The sequence below is a fragment of the Alternaria rosae genome, assembly GCF_020736505.1.
Source record: "Alternaria rosae strain MPI-PUGE-AT-0040 chromosome Unknown BKA58scaffold_2, whole genome shotgun sequence".
In the NCBI taxonomy this organism is placed as follows: Eukaryota; Fungi; Ascomycota; class Dothideomycetes; order Pleosporales; family Pleosporaceae; genus Alternaria; species Alternaria rosae.
In genome coordinates, this window is record NW_025763571.1 from 1,717,481 (window position 1) to 1,737,812 (window position 20,332).

The window sequence follows — 20,332 nt, forward strand, 5'->3', positions numbered from 1 at the left end:
GATATTCCAATCAAAGCTGCGCTCAGCACCAATGGCGCCATGCCAGCTGTCCAAGCCATCATCAAGCATGAGGCGATTCATAAGAAAGTAGGGCTTGAGTGGGGAAGCAATCCGTTGCGGAGCTTATTCAAAGGGGTCTGTGGGTTGGAGAGCGTGGGACGTTTTGTATAGGTAACAGAGGACCCCTTTGCGGTGGTGCCTAGAACGTGACTTCTTAGGGCCTCAACTCTTAGTTCCAAGCTACTTTGGCTCCACTACTCTCAGCTCCCCTTTTGTTGCGAGTCAGGTTTGTTTCCGTCTTATACATATCAGGGAAGTACGGCGCGGCAGGAAGCAGGAACCGAAGGACAACAAGTGAAAACAGCAAAGTCTGACCATGAGCGTCGCTGTAATAGTAAGCATACCTCCTATTCGGTCCGTATATGTGCAAGCAAGGCATGTTGTTCAGATGACGAATAGGCGTACTGACGACCGACCCCAGAACCCTCCCGATGATCCGGCGAATGTCGTGCAGTCGCTCGTGAACACACTCTTAGATGTCTTTGATGCCACGAGGGATCTTTATGGAACGCTCACGGCTAAAGAGCAAAGAGACTATGAACAAAACCTGCGCAGCAAAGGGTACCCTGCTTCAAGGCGGATCGAATATGTAAAGGATGAGCGACTGGGTAGCGATGAAGCTATCGTAACAGATAAAGCGGTGGTTATGAGACAGATGGATATTGGATGTGAAGCTCTGGGGGCTGAATTCGCCATGGGCGATGGTATGCATCCTCTTCTCTTCTGAGCCCCATGCGACCCCATCAGCTAACGAGACACTACCAGTAATCGCGCATACAGCCCTCCAGTCACAGATCATTACTCTCCAAAGCGTACTGGTGACGACGTTCCTGTACGGACCCACCTCCGGCGACACCATCGCCCATCAGCTGGCCAATATCAACGCGGCATCTAGAATAGCAGCTGCGACGTCGGTCGAGATATTGGCTGCGTTGCAGGAACGTCAACAAGATGAGAGGCCACTTACTCCGAGGTCGATGCACTCTTTTACGGCACGTTCGAGCCCGTCACATGCGCCATCACAAGCAATGACTCTCCATACATCGCACGCGCCTTCACATGTATCGTCACATCATACATCACGCCCGCCTTCGCATGCGCCATCACACGTCTCGTCTCACCATACCTCCCATGCGCCATCGCATGTACCATCACACGTAACATCCCGGACACGATCTCGTGCGAAGTCTTTGACGGGGTCCCACGCGCCGTCTTATGCACCATCCCACATCATGTCGCAGGCACCTTCCCATGCGCCTTCACACGTGCAATCACATGCACCATCTCGCGCACTGACACTGCCTCAGTCTGGTGCTAGTGTGAGTTCAGCATCCGCAGCTCTAACGAAGTATCAAGAACCACGGTCCAGGAGTTCACACGTGCGAGGTAGCAGCCCAGTCAACACGACAGTGCTCGCATGGCGAGACAACGTCGAACCAGATCAGTCAGTCACCGACGCCACCTCCGTAACCGGACCTACCATGGTCTCGAGTTCTAACAACCTATACTGCGTATACGCATACGACCTTCAACGGAACCCGACCCAGCAACTTGCCTCCAAGATTACATCAGACCGGGATCCCTATTGTCCACACTGCAAAGGCGAACTCCACCTCTCACCAGGAAAGGCCTGGGAAATTTCCAAATGGGCCGACGACACAGAACGAACCTTTCAGGTCCAGAACCGCTTCGTCGTCAAGTGTCATCGTGACGGACCCGATGGCCAATACTGCTGCGTCATCTGCTCCAAATACGCCGACTCGGATACTATTTGCGGCGATGTTAAGGCTCTTATCAAACATCTCTCGGACGATCACGATACCCGGCAGCTCAAGCATGAAGAAGATATTGTGGAGGTTATTGAACAGCCGGCTAGTCGTAGGGACAGCGGGATCGGGTATTCTACTTCGACGCGAAGTAAGGGGAGTCGGAGAAGCGCTAGTTTGGCGGAGGGAGGACGGAGACGAAAGAGTCTGGCTGGATACGATCGCGAGCTTGATTCGTTTGATGGTAGATTTTCGAGGAGGTAGTTGCGTGTTTGCGAATTGGTTTTCTGGTGGTTTCATGGGTAGTGCGGCATTGCCAGGGTCTTTTCTTGTTCTTGCTGTGGTTCGCTTGGGCTTGTACTACCGCCCTCGTCTCTTTTGGTACGAAAAATACGTTCCTCGTTTCTTAGCGTCATCCTCCCTCTTGCGATTAGCTTAGCATAGGCGTTACCATTTTGTACAATTGCCTCATCTCACAACCTCAGTCGCAGAAACCAGGATACAATTGTACAATTCAATTAGCCTACCATTCTCCAATATATATCCCCTGTCCCTCGCTCCCCATTCCCCATCCGTCACCCCGCCGCATCAGCCATCCATCACTCCCGCACCAGTCAAAACCCCTCTCGCGTATATGCTCACGCAGTCCGCACCACAAAACCACCATTCCATGATTTGATCCATGAACACATGCAGCGCTATCCAAAACATACATACCGACCACATCCAAAACGGACAATGCACGTTTCCCGCAATCCACGGTTTGCGCGAAGACCTACTCGATGCGGTAAATTCAGGATGAGATACAGGTTGCAGTGGGACCCAGTTGACCCGGGGGTGAGGTTATGCGCAAAAGTAAGCGTACGGCATCATGCGCGCGCGTGTGTAATGTGTGGGTAAATCTTGTTGTGAGGTTTGGGGAGGATTTACCATTGTCTGTTTTGGGACTAGGGTGGTGGGTGTTTGGTGGGTGCAGGTGGTTGGGGCGGCCAGAGGGTTACATGGTGTTGGGTCGTGCTGTGAGGCTCATGCTGAGTACGTGTTGTACCTACTACGCATTCTGGAAATGCGCGACTTGGCCTTTGGGATGTTGGAGTAGATGATGGAGGTGGCCGAACGGGTGGGTGACTAAGCAATGGTACCGAGATGGCCGATGCTCGGACTTGGAGATGCCCAGGTGCGGCCTGTTAAACATCCCTCCTCTCAATTGTCATTACATCCCGGCTTTCGAGCATGAAGTCGTAGACACTGAACGCTTTCCTACCGACTTCGGAGCAACGCATTATCTCCGCAAATGTTATGTCCAACTAACTCCGCGACTAACCCAGGCTGCAGCAACGACTGAACTTATAGCAACGCTCTTGCTCTCCGCTGCTCAAGTTGCGCACTACGCTTCCAATTGACTATTTTTTTCACAGATTACATACCACTACCTCAATCACCAACAATGTCCGGACCATACCTTCACGGCCATCACGCATCCGTCCTCCGCTCCCACAGCTGGCGCACTGTCGAGAACTCGTGTCCTCACCTCCTTCCTTACCTCAACAACCCTTCGCTCAAGATCCTCGACGTGGGCTGTGGCCCAGGAACCATCAGCGTTGATCTTGCTGCGCGCGTCCCACAAGGCTTCGTCTATGCCATCGATCCCTCTGCCGAAGTCATCGAGAAAGCGCGAAAACACGCGGCGGAAAAGGGCGTCACAAACATACGGTTCGAGGCTGGAGACATCTTCGAATGGAATAAGCTCGATGGCATAGAAGAGGCAGGCTTCGATATTGTACATGCGCATCAAGTGCTGCAGCATCTACAAGACCCGCTGGGCGCGATGAAGGAAATGAAGCGCTTAACCAAGGCAGGTGGTGTCGTTGCAGTACGAGATTGCAACTACAGCGCGATGGACTGGTACCCAGAGCATCCAGGGATGCAGAAGTGGAAGGACCTATACATCAAGATCGCGTTCGGGCTCAAAGCACATCCGAACATGGGCAAGTACCTGCATGCGATAGCCATGCAAGCGGGCTTCCCAAGAAGCGATATCGAGGCTAGTGTAGCCGCCTGGACATTCAGCACACCAGAAGAAAGACAGTGGTGGTGTGGACTCTGGGCCGATAGGACAGTACAAAGCGACTACAAACAGAGAGCTCTGGACAGCGGCTATGCGACGGAGCAGGATCTGGAAGAGATCGCAGCGACATGGAGAGAAATGGAGAAGAAGGAGGATGGCTGGTTCGCTGTTATCAACGGACAGGTCATCTGCCACGTTAGGTAGGATCTATAGGTAATAATCCGAAGCCTGCCTAGAGTTTCTCCTCGGTCTTTCTCAACATACTCCACTTACTTACTTCCTATCGGACGTAGCCGTCTTCCTTACCCCCCGTATGGCGAAACACCTATCCCACGCGTCTCACTTGCCTCCAATCGCAAGATCCACCGCATTTACCGCGTGCCAGTCATCTGACGGCATGTGCGCTAGCCGCCTCGGCTTGAAGTAGCTGCCTGGCCCTGCAGAAGCTCTGTATATCAACCCCACTTTACCCCTCCATCCTCTATCATCTATCAGCATTCTACTATTCCACGACATCGCAACATTCACCTCACCACAAACTTCAAAGAAGAGACAGCAAACAGTCAATATGCAGTCCACAATCGAACTTGTCAACTTCCACAGCGACTGCCCAAAGTGCGGCTCTACTATTAGCGGCGATGCGAAGACCTGTGGATCTTGTGGCAGCGTAAGATGCTGGAACAACATTGTGTAGGCAGAACATAGCTAACTTGCGCTACAGTCTTGCCCAGTCTAAGACAATGAATATATTGTGTTTGCGTGGGTTGGCGAAGTTGGGGGTTGAATGAAGCGGATACCCGGAGATCGGACGTGTAAGGCGTTGATATGGCTGGGGGGCAAGAGAACGGGAGTTTGAACGGTATGTGCACGTTTAGTGAGTGATCGAATGAGACATGATATTACATTACATGGACTTCTCGTCTCTGCAAACACACCTCGATTACATGCGCTCCGCCTCTTTCCTATGCGCCCTTCCCTCTTAAATCTCTCCTCCTTCCGTTCAGCCATCTCACCTTGACATCATCAATGTGTTCTCTTAATACGCAGGTACGTCAAAGTCAGTCCCGCAAACAGCACCACCACTGTCAAGAACATGAAGACCGAGTTTGCTTGACTTTGCCTGCACCGCGTATTAAGCTTGGCTTCCTGGTCGGCCCAGCTGGCATAGTAGCAGATGCCTACTCCATTCTTCTCTGTGCATCCGCCGTTCAGGATGTCAATGCTGCCAAGACTACCTTTGAAAGGGTATCCACGGTTACCGACCCTGTTTCGGTCGCTCTCGTCATAACAGTTCTTGCCCTTAAGTCGTATGGCAATGAGCTGTATATCTGGTCAGCATTCACTCCTAAAACGCTATCCAGTCGCAAAACGATCTGCATCAAGTATGAGATGACTTACAACGCCGCCGACGAGATTGGCGAGCAGGACAGCAATGTCGAGGAGTATCTCGAAGAAACCTCGTAAGAACTCCGTCCATGATAGCACGAAGCCTACAAGTGCACCAGCAATAGTAAGACCGCCGATGGCCGCCGCAAAGGGAAGAAGAGTAGGTAGTTTGGATATGGTCCAATGAAGAGGATTGTGGCCTCTGATGAGTGTTACGGATAAGCCTAGGACGATAATTCCGAAGAGTGCTTGGAGAGCACGAAGGATGGATGAAGGTATCAGGGTTCTGGTGAATGCCATTGTGAGAAGTGATCAAGGACGAGCTATGAGGAGGTTGACGATGCTAATCTTCGGTGTTTGTAGGAGAACAGGAAGAAGCAAGCGGAGAAAGCGTGCACATGATACAAGCAGATTGACATGATGTCTACACAGCCCTGCGGGTTCCTGCGATATGTTCCGCGACGACAATGTCGTGCAGTCACACCACTTTGGAGTATATCACCGGTTCGTACCTTTTGGGTAGAGCTTTCCGTGCTATCTTCTCTTGCACAACACTGATTCTCCACCATACCGAGAAAACGCCTTGGCGATTCAAGGCAGACGTGCCCTGTCTGGGATAGCCACCATGGGTATTGCGTTATGCGATTCTACAGGCTCGTATGAATTGCGTACTCTTTCAACAGTCCATCCACCCACTCTTCATCCTTTCTCCGTCCTTACATATATCAAGAACCAGATGAAGAAGACCACCGGTACGTTTTCAAGTGTAAAGCCAATATTACATTGGTAGAGAACGCAGCGGTTTCTTATGCCAGTAAAGTCTTCGAAAGAAGCAAAGTAGCAACCCATGAATTCAGGGTATCCTATGTCCCACCCTGCACAGACGACCTCATCATCGTACGCACCACCATCATCGCGTAAATAGCCTTTTACTTCAGAAGCTATCATCTAAGGTCGCGAATTAGTAAAACAATATTGCTGCATAGCTGTTGTGCTAAGTTGTAAACTTACAGCGCCTACAGCTATATTCAGCGATAAAACACTGGCATCAATGGTGTTTCTAATCCACGGATGCAGGTAGTTACGGAGAATGGCGGTTAAGAGTGCAGCAAGCAACGTTGATAAGCCCACTGCGATTGAAGAGACTAAGATAGGTGGAAGATAGCCTCTTTCATGGCCGGTGATCAAAAATATAGTGATGATGGATACGATGATGCTGAAGAGGGTCTGGATCCCGCGTACAACCAAGACGGGAAAAGATGGGGAAAGGCGCATTGTGGTAGACGAGTTGTGTTTTACTTTAGATGTCAGGTATCTGATGGTTTCAAAAATGGTATGAATTGGAAGGTATGTTCTGCCATTAGAATGACACATAAGGACGGCTGCTTCATACGATATGGAAGATCACAATACTCGATGTTGTTCGCAACGGTGTCACCTTTCATCCGCCTTGGCTCTAGCAATGTTTGACAGCACAGTTGCGCAAAAGCGGACAGCAAGTACGTGCAACTTCATCTTTCATTACTTCGTGTTCATTAATGACGTCTGCCAGCGGCAGCACATAGACCGGGACTAGACTGCATGCACCATCATAAAGGGTGTACCTAATCAGTGAAGAACGAAAAAGAGCGTCGAAACGCTTGTCCATGTACCAAATCGCGCTGATGATGGAATCGCTTCAACTTAGTGGGGTATCGTAATACGAGAAAGAGGCCGTTGTGAAATCCCCTAGAGGCATCCGCAGCACTACGTCGAGTGTGGGTAATTCGGATCATCGCTACAATGCTTTATGATCGCTGTGAGGATTAGCGAGATGGGATTGAGTGCTTTGATCCGGGAATACTCACCATCGCGCTACGCCAAATCTAGTAGCCCTTCTTCATACGCAAGAAAGCCAGCAAGGCGGTCACCGCGAGGACAATGACGGTGAGGAACATGAAGACGCAGTCGGCTTGGGTCGACTTGCACCTCGACTTCATGGTGTTGGGGTCATTTTTCTCGTAATAGTACCAGCAGTTGTCTTTGGCTATGCAGCCGCCATTGAAGATGTCGTTGAGAACGAGCTTAGTCGCGTTCTCTATAGTTGTGTCGGCATCGCAATCCACACCAGAGATCTTGAGAGCGAGAACCTATATCCTTGTCAGCAGATGTATCCAGTCGCAGGTCTGTGAACGGTCTTTGACAGTCCCGGCTAGTACTTACGATGCCACCTGCCGCGTTGATGACAGCAACAGCGCCGTCAACTATCAATCCAATCATACCATCCAAGAAGCTGAAGAACAGTCCTGCGACCCCAATCGCTGCACCTAGGATCGTGACGCCACCGACAAAGGCTGAGAAGCCTAGACTAGCGGGGAGACCACCCCAGTGATGGCCGCGAATGAGTGAGACCGATATTCCGAGTACCACAATACCGAAAAGAGCCTGGAAGCCGCGAACGACAAAGTTGAGGAGCGGGTTCGCGATGACCATGGTGTTAATTTGTGTTTGTAACAAGCCGTGTGCGTATTTTGATGAATGATGGGTCGCTGCGGTAGCAGATGTGCTATCGGTTTCGTTTGTAAGAGGAAAGGCTCTCCCGGCGCGTAGTGATTGAAGTGAGAAGTGAAGAGAAAAAGAAGTCGCGACGGGTACCACCTCACTATTTACGTGTCTGCGTTCGTTTGCACACCCACGTCATTTGCTATTGGCCTTGCCCTCGTCTGTGCCACCTTTACATGGCAAGAGCAGTTTCAAGTCATCGTGCGGCGTCCAAGGCAGACATACTGGCGGCAAAGCCCTATGGCTGTCAGGGTCGTACCACATGTATGGGTCCGTTTGGGGGCCAGCCCTGCTGTGGTAAAGGGATCTACGGATACGGGTGGTTGCCTGGGGTTGAATCGGAGAGTTTGCCACATTCGGCCTGACTGGGTAGTAATGGAGTTAGATTAATATTGTGTTTAGCTTTTGCGAATAGATTCAAGTTTTGTACTGTGACTCATAGTAATCACCGTGATGGAAGCGATATGTCGTTGCTCTACCTGCTTGTACTATGGCGAGATCAAAGCGTGGAGTATTTCGAGCTGGGGATCGGACAAGCTCTATCCCAATCACATCTCCCATGAACAACCGTAAGCTCATTGTTGGAGAGCGTTGCAACTTTTTGATGTCGGCGACTGCTAAAGGCTATGGTTGTCAATGCATCAGGCGCCCACCTGGGCAGAGATTGGGGGCCGTATTGGAAGTTTTTCACCGGTCAACGTGTAGCCTGTTTCACAGAACATGGTGCAAGGCGACAGCTCACGCGAGGCTAGGTGCATACATATAACTCTTGATTACCCGGACCTATAGACTCGGTGGTGCAGTGTCAGAGGTATGCATGAGAGTGTGCTCGTCACAATGCCCTTTGTGGCTGTGCTCGGTTCGACCAATGAGAGCGCGTCGCGAAGCGGAAAATCTATTTCGGGCTTCAGCCCCCGCTACCTGCCTGCTTACCCGTCGTGTGCATCTCAAATGGAATCAACCCGCACCGCTCATCAGTGCTGCACGTCTGAATATACGTCGTTTGAATGTAGTATTGGAGTGACTATGTCATCACGTGATGTTACGATCCAGTCCCAAAGTCTGCTCTCAGCGAAGAAAGACACACGGGATGACGTGCAACTTGGCATACGCTACGTCTACTGCAGCCAGCATATCGCCATCTCATTTCAACTGTTTTCTGACATGCTACAGCTAACCTGCATCTAGGGTATGAGAATAGCTGCAGCAGTCAAGATCGCCTTCGCTGTCCTCCCAACAAAGTCACCCGCTAGACTAAGATTGCCCGCAGTAACGGCTTCCGTCACACCAGGATATGTAACAGGCGCATAGCCAGTGTCGATACCAGGAGCAAAGACAAGATTTCGATAGAAATCTCTGCCCGGAAGCCCGCCCTGGCTGACGAACCCGCGCCCAAAACCGCGCGCCTTGTGATTGAGCTGCTCCATCATAAGCGAACTATTCGAGCTCACAGCCATTTCACGGGCGGCATTGAACTGTTGTGCCGAATCTTCGAACGCGATAACTGCACTCTCGAGCTGTCCAATCTCTACTGCGGTTGTCGCATTCGCGTTCTCAATGACCCCCTTCAAGTCCTCGAGCCACGCCCGCATCTCGACCCCATAGTTCGCCGGCTCAAGCGGTACAACCTCTTCGTCAACCAATCGATATAACATCAGAGTCAAGAACTGACCGATAGCCTTGTGCATCAAGAACCCCGGATCCGCAAACTTGGTCATCCAGTGATAGGAATCGAAGTTCGAATGTGTGTGATAAATCGGATCGAGTGGCGCTCGTGTGGTGCCCATATCGATGGCGGAGATGCCAACTCCCTGAACGAAAGCTGTGTAGTCACTCTGCGCACCTAGGGTATCGATCTCGCCAGTCTTTTCTTCCCATTCGTCGTATAGGGTGCGGTTTGAGCCATGCGGCCAGATGATCTTTCGTGCTGTAGACGTGGTGAGGGCGTGGAGATCGGGAGTGGCACCGAAATCTGGGATGGTGCCTGCTATGCCTACGTCGATGTTGAGGTAGGATACTACAGAGGATTTCAGCCAGGGTACGTATTCTTCGACCCACTCGGTGCTGTTGTCTTTTAGCTTGGTCTTTCCCATGAAAATCCCAACTTTAATGGTTTACCTTCCGACTAGACCGTATTCCTCAGCATCCCAGCTACACAACACAATGGTTCGTTTCGGCTTCCAACCCGTCTTCATTAGTGCACCAATTGCCTTGGCCAACTCAATAAGAACCGCAGAACCCGAATGTGGATCCGCTGTAGACGTCAGTCTTGTCCAAAGTCGCAGATGGCATCTCCGACTTACCTGCTCCACCAATCATCCACGAATCGTGATGATTCCCAACGATAACAACCTCATCCTCATTCGTACCATTGAGAATACCAATAGCGTTATGAATCCAATTGATCTCATCCCTCATAATGTTGCTCATCGAGAGTATAGCTTTCGATGGCCCAGAACTGTACTCAACACCATCAATTCCTCCTACCCAGTTCGCTCGATCCACAGTCTTCGCATCAACACCATGACCATTCAATGCGGTCAGCAACGGTTTTGCCTCAGTCCACGAAAGCGGCAAACTTGGAATGTTTGGCAAAGTCCTCTTTTCTTTTCTCTCCACACCTTCTTTAGACGCATATCCCGGTGTCGTCGGATCTCCAGGATACGTGCTCAAATCCATAACACTACCTTTTTGGATGCTCTTCGGGTTCCTTGCAGGCCCGTCCGGGTACGTGGCATAGTTCTTGGCTGTCATGTTTCTGTCGTCTCCAGGGTCTGTGAAGATTACAGCGCCGATCATGCCAAAGGCTTCTGCGTTTTTCACTTTGAGGCCGCGAAAAGGGCCGCCGTATTTCGCGAGGGCGATTTTGCCGTGAAGTGTGATGTTGAGGGCAAGTAGACGTTTGAAGTCTTCTTGAGAAGCACGGCCTGATATGCTTAGCATCTTATATCGAATATGTTTTGGAACGAGTACCACGTACCGACGTAGACGTACTCGGCCGATGCGTTGCCTGAGCCGGAATATCCATGGAATGCAGGGACTCTATTCACATCACTCGTAGTTTCGTCTTCTTCAAGAACTTCTTCTTCGAGTGTGGCGTGGTATGTGCTCCCATTACCATAGTCAAGCGACAAAGCACGGTGGACTGGGTAGTCAAGATACACGTCTTCCGCTTTAGTCAGTCGGTACTTACACAGATGCTACGAATAACCTACGATAGCTGTCTAGTCTGGTTTCAAAGCCATGTTCAGCCCATCGCTCAGCAGTCCATTTCGGGACCGCGTCGCTTTCGCCTGCGAGGTTCCGCTTATGTGCTATAATGGCTGTCAGCAAATACCATCGATATGAGGGTCAAGTGGTATTCCAGTACAGTAATAACTTGACCATGACGCTATAGACGTGTTGTCAAAAGATGAGATCAACACCTCTTCGTTTGGCGTCAAGATAGGAGGGAAAACAGGGGATGTGTCGCGCTGTTGTAGATGACGATCATGATGTCGGTAGTGATGCTCTTTGTCGCATGCATAGACAATGCTAGAATAGAGCAGGGTCAAAACGAACAGCATAGTAGCCATATCAATGTATCACTTGGAGTTGATGATACTGAACGGACATTCAGGTTGTGAAGTTTACATATAGTGCCAAGTAGCGGCACATGCACCGTTTTAGCCAACGTCTAGGGTCGTTTAAGTTCGATCCCAGTCGATGCACTTTACATTTTCATTCTATTTTGTGGGGTATTTCGGAGATATATTCGATTTTATGGAAGTAGCGGTCATGTACAAATAGGGTATGATGTAACACTACATACGATCTTATTATCAGATTTACAGTATTATACGTAAGTCGTTTGCGATTGGTGGAACACAAGCGTAGCAGGAAGTCTTGAGCATTCTTACGCGAAACGTTTTGCTAGCTATATACAATTTATGCGAAGCTGCTTAGAAGACCAAGCAACAGAACAATTGGTTCAACAGGGCTTCCACTAAGCACTGACTTCGACAGCAGTCACTTCAACACCAGAGTTCTTCACTGCGTCAACAGCGACAGGCTTCGCCTGGGGAAGACTGTAAACATCAGTCTCGTCCTCTTGCATACCACCCAACAGCAAAGAGCTCGGAGCAGCCGCCTGATCCGCAGGTGACGCAAGGAAAGCGAGGAACTTCTCGTCATGCCACTGGCGCGAGGTGACGTATCGACCCTCGCTGTCCTGGAACATAGTCTCGTCCTCGGCACGGAGGAAGTATGCAACCGAGTAGCGATGCTCGGTGTAGTCGTATGGCACAACACGGTGGATGCACGACTGGAAGGTGTGGCCGCTGGCGAAGCGAAGAGAGTCGCCGACGTTGATGATGGCTTGGCCTTTCTTGGGCTCCACGAAGCCAAACTCCTTGCTGCCCGGTGGGCGGATCTGTAGACCCCATTGCTCGGTGAAGAGCACGGTCAAGGAACTGATGTCGGTATGCTTCTGGTGACCGACGTTGCCGTCCTTGACAGGGTGCGAAGGGATGTAGTGCATCATGGACAATGTGCTCGTTGAAGGGCGGTGGTTGCGGTGCAAGTTCTCGAAGCGCGCACCACCCGTGAGACCGAACGCTGTTGATAAAGCTGCTAGAATGGCCTTGCCCATGATGTTGTTGCCCGAGATGGCGTTCTCAATAACCTTGAGGTCGGAGCTGTTCTTGATGTTGCGAGGAATGTGGGGCGACTCGCGTTGGATCTCATCGCGAGAGATCTTGACCATCTCATAGCCGTCTCGCTTGCCTTCCAGCGAACCGTTGCGTGAGCCAACAGGTTCGTATCTGAGGAAGTTCAGTACTTGCATGAAAATTGAGGCATGCTGGGCTTCGTAACTCACCCAAGATGAGGAGCGATGAGTCCATACTCGTTCTTGATCTCAATAGGAGACTCGAAGAAGCGGTGCATGACCTTCAACAACTCCTGGTGGTCATCGATGAATCGACGTCCATCGACATTGTTCAGGTCCAGGTAAAAGAAACCCTCTTTCTTGCAGCACTCAAGAAGCTTCTCAAGCTCAGCGGGCTCTTGCGAAAGGATGGCAGAGAAGTCGATCGTCTCCATCGGGTAGACAGGGACCTGCTTTCCGTTCCATTCGACCCTTCGGGGTACTTCTGTTACAGGAGCCATGTTGCGGGTCGATGTTATCGTTATTCTGATGAAGATGCCGTGTTCTCTGATTGTGTTAGGGCTGTGTTGTACCGTACTGCGCATTCTTCAACTTTGTTTTCATGCTTTATAGCAACCTCTCGCGCGTTCATCAGACACGAATCGGCATGCACTCCCTGTTGACATGTTAATTGGCCTTCATCTCGATGATACATGATCTGTTGCCTTCCAAGATCTAGAGATGATCATAGATTGAGTTGGGTTTCTCTCTGTCCCGGATTTCCAGTGTACCGCTTCGTACCCCGCATCTTGTGCAGCTATGAGGACCGCCGCGAGGTCGGCATATGGAATCAGTCGGAGTGCTACAGCAAGGCCTGCCTGTTGTGCTGCGGCTGAACACCTGATCTGCTTGCCGATAGATGGGATTACTGAGCCCTCCGCATACACGTGTCTCGTTAGTAAGTGTAGAGTATACACGTGGGGTCGCTGCACCCTGCACATCTGTCATCTATCCTCTATATAGGTAAAACCTGAGATCAGGACACTTGAGTAGATCCCTAGGGATGGCGTAGTGGGATCCTTTGCCTCTGCGAGACCGCCAGTAAGGTCATGGGTTGTTATCTTGATGCGGTCACAGGTTGTATCGAACATATTGTCGGCAGCTGGGCAGTAACTGCCGTAGATGAAGCTGTAACTGGTGGGGCTTCCGCGGGGGTAAACACCCTGAACTCGAAGCTGGCGACATGCCACGGATGACCTGAACTGCGCTATGCGTACGGCTTGAGTGATCGCAACTATATGTGGTGGCTACTGTAAGGAGTCGCGAATAAGGCGTCTGTTTATGGTGACTCGTCGTGAGGGAGCTAGAAACTCAGGATCGCATTCATTTCCCCACCACGTGCGCGTTACGCGCGGCTCATGGACCTCGGGATGCATTGTTCCTTTTTCTAATATCAACAAGACGGAACGGCCGCAAGACTCATGACGGAAAACGACATATGATATTGGTACAGATAGATATAGCGCTCAAGCAGTTTACAGCTTCATACCCAGCACCTTGTGCACCCGCAGCGCCTGCCTAATACTCAGGTCAAGCATGATTTCTTCCGATCCACCAGGAATAGCGTAAGCCCTGACATCTCTATACAGCCTCTCAACTTTCGCGCCTTGTCCACCACGACTGTAACTCAGACCACCGAAGATCTGACTTGCTTCCCTAGCACAGAACTCGAATGTTGTGGTACTTTGCGCTTTCAAACTGGCAATAGCGCCACCAAGCTTCAGCATAGCCTCCATCTCGTCCATCTTCTGGCACTGGTAGATGAGGTTCTCCATCCAGTTGTAACTTGCCTCGATCTGGCGTGCCATGTGTGCGAGTTTGAGGCGAATGACAGGGTGGTCGATGAGGCGCTTGCCGAAAGTCCTGCGCTTGTGTGCGTACTTGACGCTCTCCTCGTAGCAGACGCGGGCAAAGCGCAGACACTGGATGATGATGCCGATACGCTCGTGGTTGAAGTTTGTCATGACAACCTTGAAGCCCTGGTTCTCTTTGCCAATGAGGTTCTCGACAGGGACCTTGACGTCCTCGAAGGTAACGTAGGTAGTGCCGCTGCTCCATACACCCTGGCAGTCCATCTTGCGGGTGGAGACACCACCAGCGCTGCGCTCGATCAGGAGTACTGACACACCGTTCATGCCCTCTCCGCCAGTGCGGACAGCGGTTGTGAAGTAGTCGGACCAGATGCCGTTGGTGATCCACTTCTTCTCGCCGTTTACGATGTAGTGCTTGCCGTCTTCGGAGAGTTTGGCTTCGCAGGTGAGGTTCGCGACGTCGCTACCGGCGTCTGTTACAGTCAGTAATCGATCGAAATATGTCGAGGACAGGATGGCGGAACTTACCAGGCTCGGTAATAGCGAGACAGATCCTCTTCTTTCCGCTCAATAGATCTGGTCCAATGCGCTGGACAAGCTCCTTCTTGCCAAACTTGAACAGAGGAGGTCCGCCGATTCCGTATCCTCCGATCAGACCCCAGACCAGACCACCACTGCCTGTCCTTGAGAGCTCATCGGTAATGATCATCTCGTGAAAGTGATCCCATTTCTCTGTCGGCACACATTGGACCCGCTTGTCTGTGAATTCCGTAGGGAAGTGCATGCCGAGCATACCGGCGAGGTATCCGCGCTCGCCCATTTCCTGGAAGATCTCGTCGGGCACCTTCTTCGCTTCGTCCCATTCGGTTACGTTGGGCATGAGTTTCTCCTCGACCCATTGGCGGACTTCATCGCGGAGGGCTACGTGGGTATCGTTGTAGTAGGGAGAGTGGTACTGGATCTGGTGTTAGCGACGGCAATGCGTGATTTGTAGGCTGACATACTGTTTGGTACCACGATGGGTCTGCGTATGGGATGAGGTCGCCGTAGGCATCGAAAGGCTCGGACTCCTCAGCAGCAGCCTCGGTTGGCTGTGGCGCTACAACGCCGGAGTTGGCCTCTGGCTTGACCACATCCTTCTTTGGCGCTTTCTGTTCAGGTGCTGCAGCAGCTGGAGGAGCTGGAGGCGCGGCCTTGCTGTCTAGCGATCCGACTTGTAGCTGCTTCTGGTACTTCTTGAGGATGCTGTCATTGTGGTACTTCCAGAACTGCTTCGAGGCGTCCTTTCCGGCGACGCGTTGGAGGACTTGGTAGTGTCAGCTTCGCGAATGGTATTCGTGCATCGGGTTTGACATACTCTTCTTGCCTCCTGGGTGCTCCTCCTGGAAGTTGGTGAGGTCGTAGACATCCTCATCTACGATGATCCACAAGTCGCTCGCTGTCTTGTGCGACGCAACATCGGCGGTTGAGAAGCGCTTCGACATGTTGGTCTAAGTTTCAACACGTAAGAGGGGTAGGTATGAGTAAGGAGAGCAGAGTGATGAGGTGTCGCTAATCACAGGACATCCCTTACTGACTTATAAGAGGCTTAGCAAGTTTCGGGACGTCTTCACATGCCAGGAACTACTCCACGCCAAGGCAATCCGGGGAACCCGCCAGCTGCTGAAAGTCGGCCGCACATAGCGCGTTCTGGAGTGCAGCAAGCCGCTGTCTGATGATCTCGTGCGTTGGAATGCGAGCGCTGCAATTGGTCGTTGCTGTCACGGACCGGGTGACTTGCTGTTTGAAGCTTCACGTCATACGCGCAAATGCCGAGGTATACCGCATTGGGACGCTCACGTGTCGACAGCTCAGCCTTCACATGCCGAAGAGAAGAGGCTGACATTCAGATGCTCAGCGATCCGTCGCATTGATTACGCTGACACCTAGTCAAACGCATGCGACGCCCCATGTCGTCGAGCGAGAACCCCGACGAAGCTACGGCCAGTTCTTCAACGCGTTCCGTGTGGGGTCTCCGCATCGCGTCCGCGTCATCGTTCGGTGCCATCAACGACTCTATGTGCATTCACGTTCAGCCATAAGACAACTTCTCACCTGCTATCCATAGCTCAACACACGCGTAAAACAGGATGTCTCGACAAGTCCAGGTAAAGAAAGGGTCTGAGATCCAAGCACCGGATGGCCCCCAAACCGACGGCATGATTCGCATGCCCGCAGTTGTAGACATGTCAGACCAGATATGTGGCACTGGTAGGACTGATATGAAAACTAACGTTAAGAATACTGACCTTGCCAGTCATGATCGCAAAACCTCATACGGCTTCTGCAATCCACCACCACGGCGATGAGGGTACGTCCTGTATCACACCCGTGTTCCCCCTTATACGCGCTCGAGCAATCTCTTGATATTATATGAGTGGTACCTGAGACCTTGGCAGATACCATCGTGTACGCCGCGAAGGGTCATGGCGCCCTCGTTAGCGGATCAGACGGCAGTAAAAGACAAGAGCTAGCACCAGGAGATTTCGCGCTCATACCAGCGTATGCAGAGCATCAGGAGGTCAACGACAGTGACGAAGATGTTGTTTGGATCATCACACGAGGTGGCAGAAACCCTGTTGTTCAGAATCTCGAGGCTTGGTCAAAAGACTAAGATGCTTGCCAGCGCAGGTCTTGTCGAGAACCCCTCTTCGAGCACGAACACATATCATTGACGTTGCGGAACCGAGTTATAGGTAATGATACATACTGTCATCCCGTATGTTGATTAGTCGCATTCGGCCCATCTATGTCGAATGATAACGATGAACCTAACCATCTGCTACCCGATATCACAGCAAAACGGGACCTTTGCATCATCTACAAGGCTTGCAAACGCACAACTACGTCAGACATGCCTGCCTGTCTAAGCGGTGCTGCAGGTGTCGATAACATACTGGCGACTTGTCGCTCACATGTTGGTATCATGAGCTCTCATTGGTCAGCAGGCCATCTCGTTACAATGCCCCAATATTTATGGTACAGCATACATCGCCTTGGGGATGGCAAACTACATGCCTTATATTCGCGTTATAACCGCCCTCAAACCTGTTCTTTCACTACTCTTGTCGTCTCAACCCCCTATAATATTGCTTAACCCGTCCGAACCGATCGGCATACACGGCACCAACGGCACGTGTTAGCCACAGTTGAGCCACACTAAAGAGTGCGCCATACGTCCACGCAAAGGTAGTGGTTGTTCATTGGAGTTCAGGCCCCCTGAGTTGCGCATCGTTTAGTCCTTTCGGTAGTACCGATAATGCTGGTATGGTGGTGTCCCATACTTAGCAACACATCAAGCACCACAATCTTGTGCACTGCTTAATCTTGCCTTCAAAAGCAACATGTTGACCTTTTGTTCTGGCATATCCTACTTTGCGACTGCAAAGATGTCGTTCGCTACGAGATCGTCTTTTCTTACAGGCATCTGCACCTTTTCCATACTGATCTCAACCGGATCTGTGCAGGCGCAGCTCGATTACAGCAAACATGTCAACGTCTTGTAAGTGGTACATCATATTCTACTAGTAAATCGCTCACAATCGCCAGTCAAGGGACTCAGGGCGGTGGAAATAGGTTTCCTGGAGTAGTGGCCGCACCCTTCGCCATGGTCAAGCTTGGACCTGACGTTCATAACATGAACACGGACGCGTATTCTGGCTACCTCCCCGAAGGCAACATCTTTGGATTCAGTATGATGCATGAGTCCGGGACAGGAGGAGCGCCAAAATACGGCGTCATCAGTCAGATGCCAGTGGTCGGTGAGGTACCGAACCCCCTTGCAGATTTGTCCCAACCACGCGCATCACCAGACCGGGCAAGTCTGGGATACTACAAGTCTTCGCTGGCAAACGGTATTACAGTAGAGCTAGGTGCTACCGAGCATGCTGGGCTTTACTCTTATTCTTTTCCGAACGGCACATCGTCATCTATTGTAGTCGATGTTTCGCACGTACTTCCCAGTTTCAGGGGCCTTGGATGGGAACAACACTACTCGGGTGGTGAATTCAGTATTGCAGAAGATGGGCACTACGAAGGGTCTGGTGTCTACAACAACGGCTGGAATCTATCACCAGATTGGACGATTTATTTCTGTGGAAAGTTCAACAAACAGCCTATACGATCGAAAACTTTCAACGGAGATTCTAATGCAACGAACACCCCGGTATCAGGAAGTGCCCGTCTCGGTGGAGTTTTCACATTTACCGAACCGGAAGTGACATCCCGAGTTGGCATCTCCTTCCTCTCTACCTCACAGGCTTGCTCGAACATGGAAGAAATCACCGAAGACGCCTCACTCGCCACCCTCGTATCCGCCGCAAAAACAAGATGGAACACTGAAATCTTCAGCAAAATCCAAACCTCCTCCTTCAACACCGACGACCTATCCCTCATCTACAGCACCCTCTACGGCGCCTTCCTCATCCCCTCGAACCGGACCGGCGAAAACCCATCCTGGACGTCCACCGAACCCTACTATGACGACATCTTCACCTTCTGGGACACGCACCGCTGCCACACCTCTCTCTTCCACATCCTGCAACCCATCGCCTACGAAGAGTTCCTCCGCTCTTTAATCGATATCTGGCGCCACGACAGCTTCCTACCCGACGCACGCTCTTCAAACTACAACGGGCGCGTACAAGGCGGCTCAAACGCCGACAATGTCCTCGCAGACGCGTACGTCAAAGGCGTCCGAGGCGCTATAAACTGGGATGACGGGTTCGCCGCTATGCGCACCGACGCTGAAGTCGTCCCGCCCAACAACTTCGACCCTCAAGCCCCTGATTCCTCGACTAAGGAAGGACGAGGCGCACTCCCGGATTGGCTCGAGTACGGATATATAACACCGCGTTTCACCCGCGCCGTTACCCGCGCAGTGGAATACTCAACCAACGACTTTGGTCTGCACGTCGTCGCCGCGGGTCTGGGTAAAACATCCGAAGCAGAAACATATCTAAACCGCTCCCGCAACTGGCGTAACCAATGGGACCCCTCTGCCTCTTCCAACAACCACACAGGCTTCCTCGTCCCCCGCCTCGCAAACGGCACTTTCATACAACAAGACCCCGCCGACTGCGGCGGCTGCTACTGGCCCGACGCGTACTATGAAGACAACAGTTGGATCTACAGTATGAACGCCATCCACGATGTCGCCGAGTTGATAAGGAGGATTGGTGGCGACGAAAAGTTTGTAGATCGTTTGAACAAGATATTCGATTTGGGGTTTTTTGATGCCGGGAACGAACCTAGTTTCACCACGCCGTATCTTTATAACTTCGTCAGGGGAGAGCAGTGGAGGAGTGTGGAGAGGAGTCGGGGCGTTTCCGATTTGTATAATGCGGGGGTTATGGGGTTGCCTGGGAATTCGGATGCGGGGGCCATGGAGGCGAATTTGCTCGTAAGTCTCTTCTACTCATTAGATTTGAAGATTTTGGGACTAATTGTACGAATAGTGGCAGATGATCGGTCTTTATCCAGTGACGGGCCAGACTACTTTTCTGGTTCTGTCTCCTTGGTTTTCAGAGCTTACGCTTGATCTTGGGAACGGGAAAAAGCTTATTGTTACTACTGCTTTCAGTGATGGCGGCGATAGGAACACCGCGCCGTACGTACAGAGTCTGAAGGTCAATGGTGAGGCGTGGGACAAAGCATGGGTGGCCTGGGAAGACGTGTTCGAGAACGGAGGAACGATGGAGTATGTGATGGGAAGAAGTCCAACTCACTGGGCAACAGGAGATCTACCACCTAGTCCAGCATCGATATAGAACAATAATATCAGTCACATTCACCTAATGGCACATGCATGATTGTCATATTCACTGACCGAAGGAGCTTGATGTGGTAGCGTTGGGAATAATATTACTCAAAAGACGGCGGCGTGCCATCGGTGTGCTATTCACGACCCCTTCACCGGCCACCATCGCAACCAGAGCATACAGAGAAAATATACATCTCGATCCAAGCAGTCGTA

The 20,332-nt window shown here is 51.3% G+C and overlaps 9 protein-coding genes across 9 annotated transcripts; 4 read left to right on the forward strand and 5 right to left on the reverse strand.

Moving 5' to 3' along the window:
• The first annotated feature begins 61 nt into the window (after positions 1 to 61).
• Positions 62 to 2,490, forward strand: BKA58DRAFT_89268 (uncharacterized protein). The gene is made up of 3 exons (XM_046176128.1): positions 62 to 394; positions 482 to 764; positions 826 to 2,490. The coding sequence occupies exons 1-3, from the start codon at positions 377 to 379 to the stop codon at positions 2,088 to 2,090; spliced, it is 1,566 nt and encodes a 521-aa protein (XP_046028954.1). The 5' UTR covers positions 62 to 376; the 3' UTR covers positions 2,091 to 2,490.
• A 609-nt stretch (positions 2,491 to 3,099) lies between these two features.
• On the forward strand, positions 3,100 to 4,206 carry BKA58DRAFT_89257 (S-adenosyl-L-methionine-dependent methyltransferase). The gene is made up of 2 exons (XM_046176126.1): positions 3,100 to 4,107; positions 4,188 to 4,206. Exon 1 carries the CDS (start codon positions 3,274 to 3,276, stop codon positions 4,096 to 4,098), a length of 825 nt encoding a protein of 274 aa, XP_046028955.1. The 5' UTR covers positions 3,100 to 3,273; the 3' UTR covers positions 4,099 to 4,107; positions 4,188 to 4,206.
• Positions 4,207 to 4,917: 711 nt separating this feature from the next.
• Positions 4,918 to 6,058, reverse strand: BKA58DRAFT_452152 (marvel domain-containing protein; the record flags this gene model as incomplete). The annotated part of the gene is made up of 2 exons (XM_046174415.1): positions 5,293 to 6,058; positions 4,918 to 5,214 (listed from the first exon to the last, which is right to left on the reverse strand). The coding sequence occupies exons 1-2, from the start codon at positions 5,578 to 5,580 to the stop codon at positions 4,918 to 4,920; spliced, it is 585 nt and encodes a 194-aa protein (XP_046028956.1). The 5' UTR covers positions 5,581 to 6,058.
• Positions 6,059 to 6,868: 810 nt separating this feature from the next.
• On the reverse strand, positions 6,869 to 7,995 carry BKA58DRAFT_89354 (marvel domain-containing protein). The gene is made up of 3 exons (XM_046176129.1): positions 7,483 to 7,995; positions 7,128 to 7,409; positions 6,869 to 7,065 (listed from the first exon to the last, which is right to left on the reverse strand). Exons 1-2 carry the CDS (start codon positions 7,750 to 7,752, stop codon positions 7,146 to 7,148), a joined length of 534 nt encoding a protein of 177 aa, XP_046028957.1. The 5' UTR covers positions 7,753 to 7,995; the 3' UTR covers positions 6,869 to 7,065; positions 7,128 to 7,145.
• A 792-nt stretch (positions 7,996 to 8,787) lies between these two features.
• On the reverse strand, positions 8,788 to 11,394 carry BKA58DRAFT_331883 (uncharacterized protein). The gene is made up of 6 exons (XM_046168177.1): positions 11,192 to 11,394; positions 11,037 to 11,135; positions 10,802 to 10,987; positions 10,125 to 10,748; positions 9,940 to 10,075; positions 8,788 to 9,885 (listed from the first exon to the last, which is right to left on the reverse strand). The coding sequence occupies exons 1-6, from the start codon at positions 11,385 to 11,387 to the stop codon at positions 9,006 to 9,008; spliced, it is 2,121 nt and encodes a 706-aa protein (XP_046028958.1). The 5' UTR covers positions 11,388 to 11,394; the 3' UTR covers positions 8,788 to 9,005.
• A 412-nt stretch (positions 11,395 to 11,806) lies between these two features.
• BKA58DRAFT_398217 (uncharacterized protein) lies at positions 11,807 to 12,969 on the reverse strand (the record flags this gene model as incomplete). The annotated part of the gene is made up of 2 exons (XM_046171474.1): positions 11,807 to 12,623; positions 12,680 to 12,969. 2 exons carry the CDS (start codon positions 12,967 to 12,969, stop codon positions 11,807 to 11,809), a joined length of 1,107 nt encoding a protein of 368 aa, XP_046028959.1.
• A 758-nt stretch (positions 12,970 to 13,727) lies between these two features.
• Positions 13,728 to 16,079, reverse strand: BKA58DRAFT_89439 (acyl-CoA dehydrogenase/oxidase). Its single transcript, XM_046176131.1, has 4 exons — positions 15,677 to 16,079; positions 15,324 to 15,625; positions 14,848 to 15,274; positions 13,728 to 14,792 (listed from the first exon to the last, which is right to left on the reverse strand). Exons 1-4 carry the CDS (start codon positions 15,801 to 15,803, stop codon positions 13,984 to 13,986), a joined length of 1,665 nt encoding a protein of 554 aa, XP_046028960.1. The 5' UTR covers positions 15,804 to 16,079; the 3' UTR covers positions 13,728 to 13,983.
• A 269-nt stretch (positions 16,080 to 16,348) lies between these two features.
• BKA58DRAFT_89455 (RmlC-like cupin domain-containing protein) lies at positions 16,349 to 17,337 on the forward strand. The gene is made up of 3 exons (XM_046176132.1): positions 16,349 to 16,569; positions 16,616 to 16,669; positions 16,758 to 17,337. The coding sequence occupies exons 1-3, from the start codon at positions 16,449 to 16,451 to the stop codon at positions 16,970 to 16,972; spliced, it is 390 nt and encodes a 129-aa protein (XP_046028961.1). The 5' UTR covers positions 16,349 to 16,448; the 3' UTR covers positions 16,973 to 17,337.
• Positions 17,338 to 17,747: 410 nt separating this feature from the next.
• On the forward strand, positions 17,748 to 20,126 carry BKA58DRAFT_408766 (alpha-1,2-mannosidase family protein; the record flags this gene model as incomplete). The annotated part of the gene is made up of 3 exons (XM_046172107.1): positions 17,748 to 17,860; positions 17,908 to 19,759; positions 19,815 to 20,126. 3 exons carry the CDS (start codon positions 17,748 to 17,750, stop codon positions 20,124 to 20,126), a joined length of 2,277 nt encoding a protein of 758 aa, XP_046028962.1.
• Between the last annotated feature and the right edge of the window lie 206 nt (positions 20,127 to 20,332).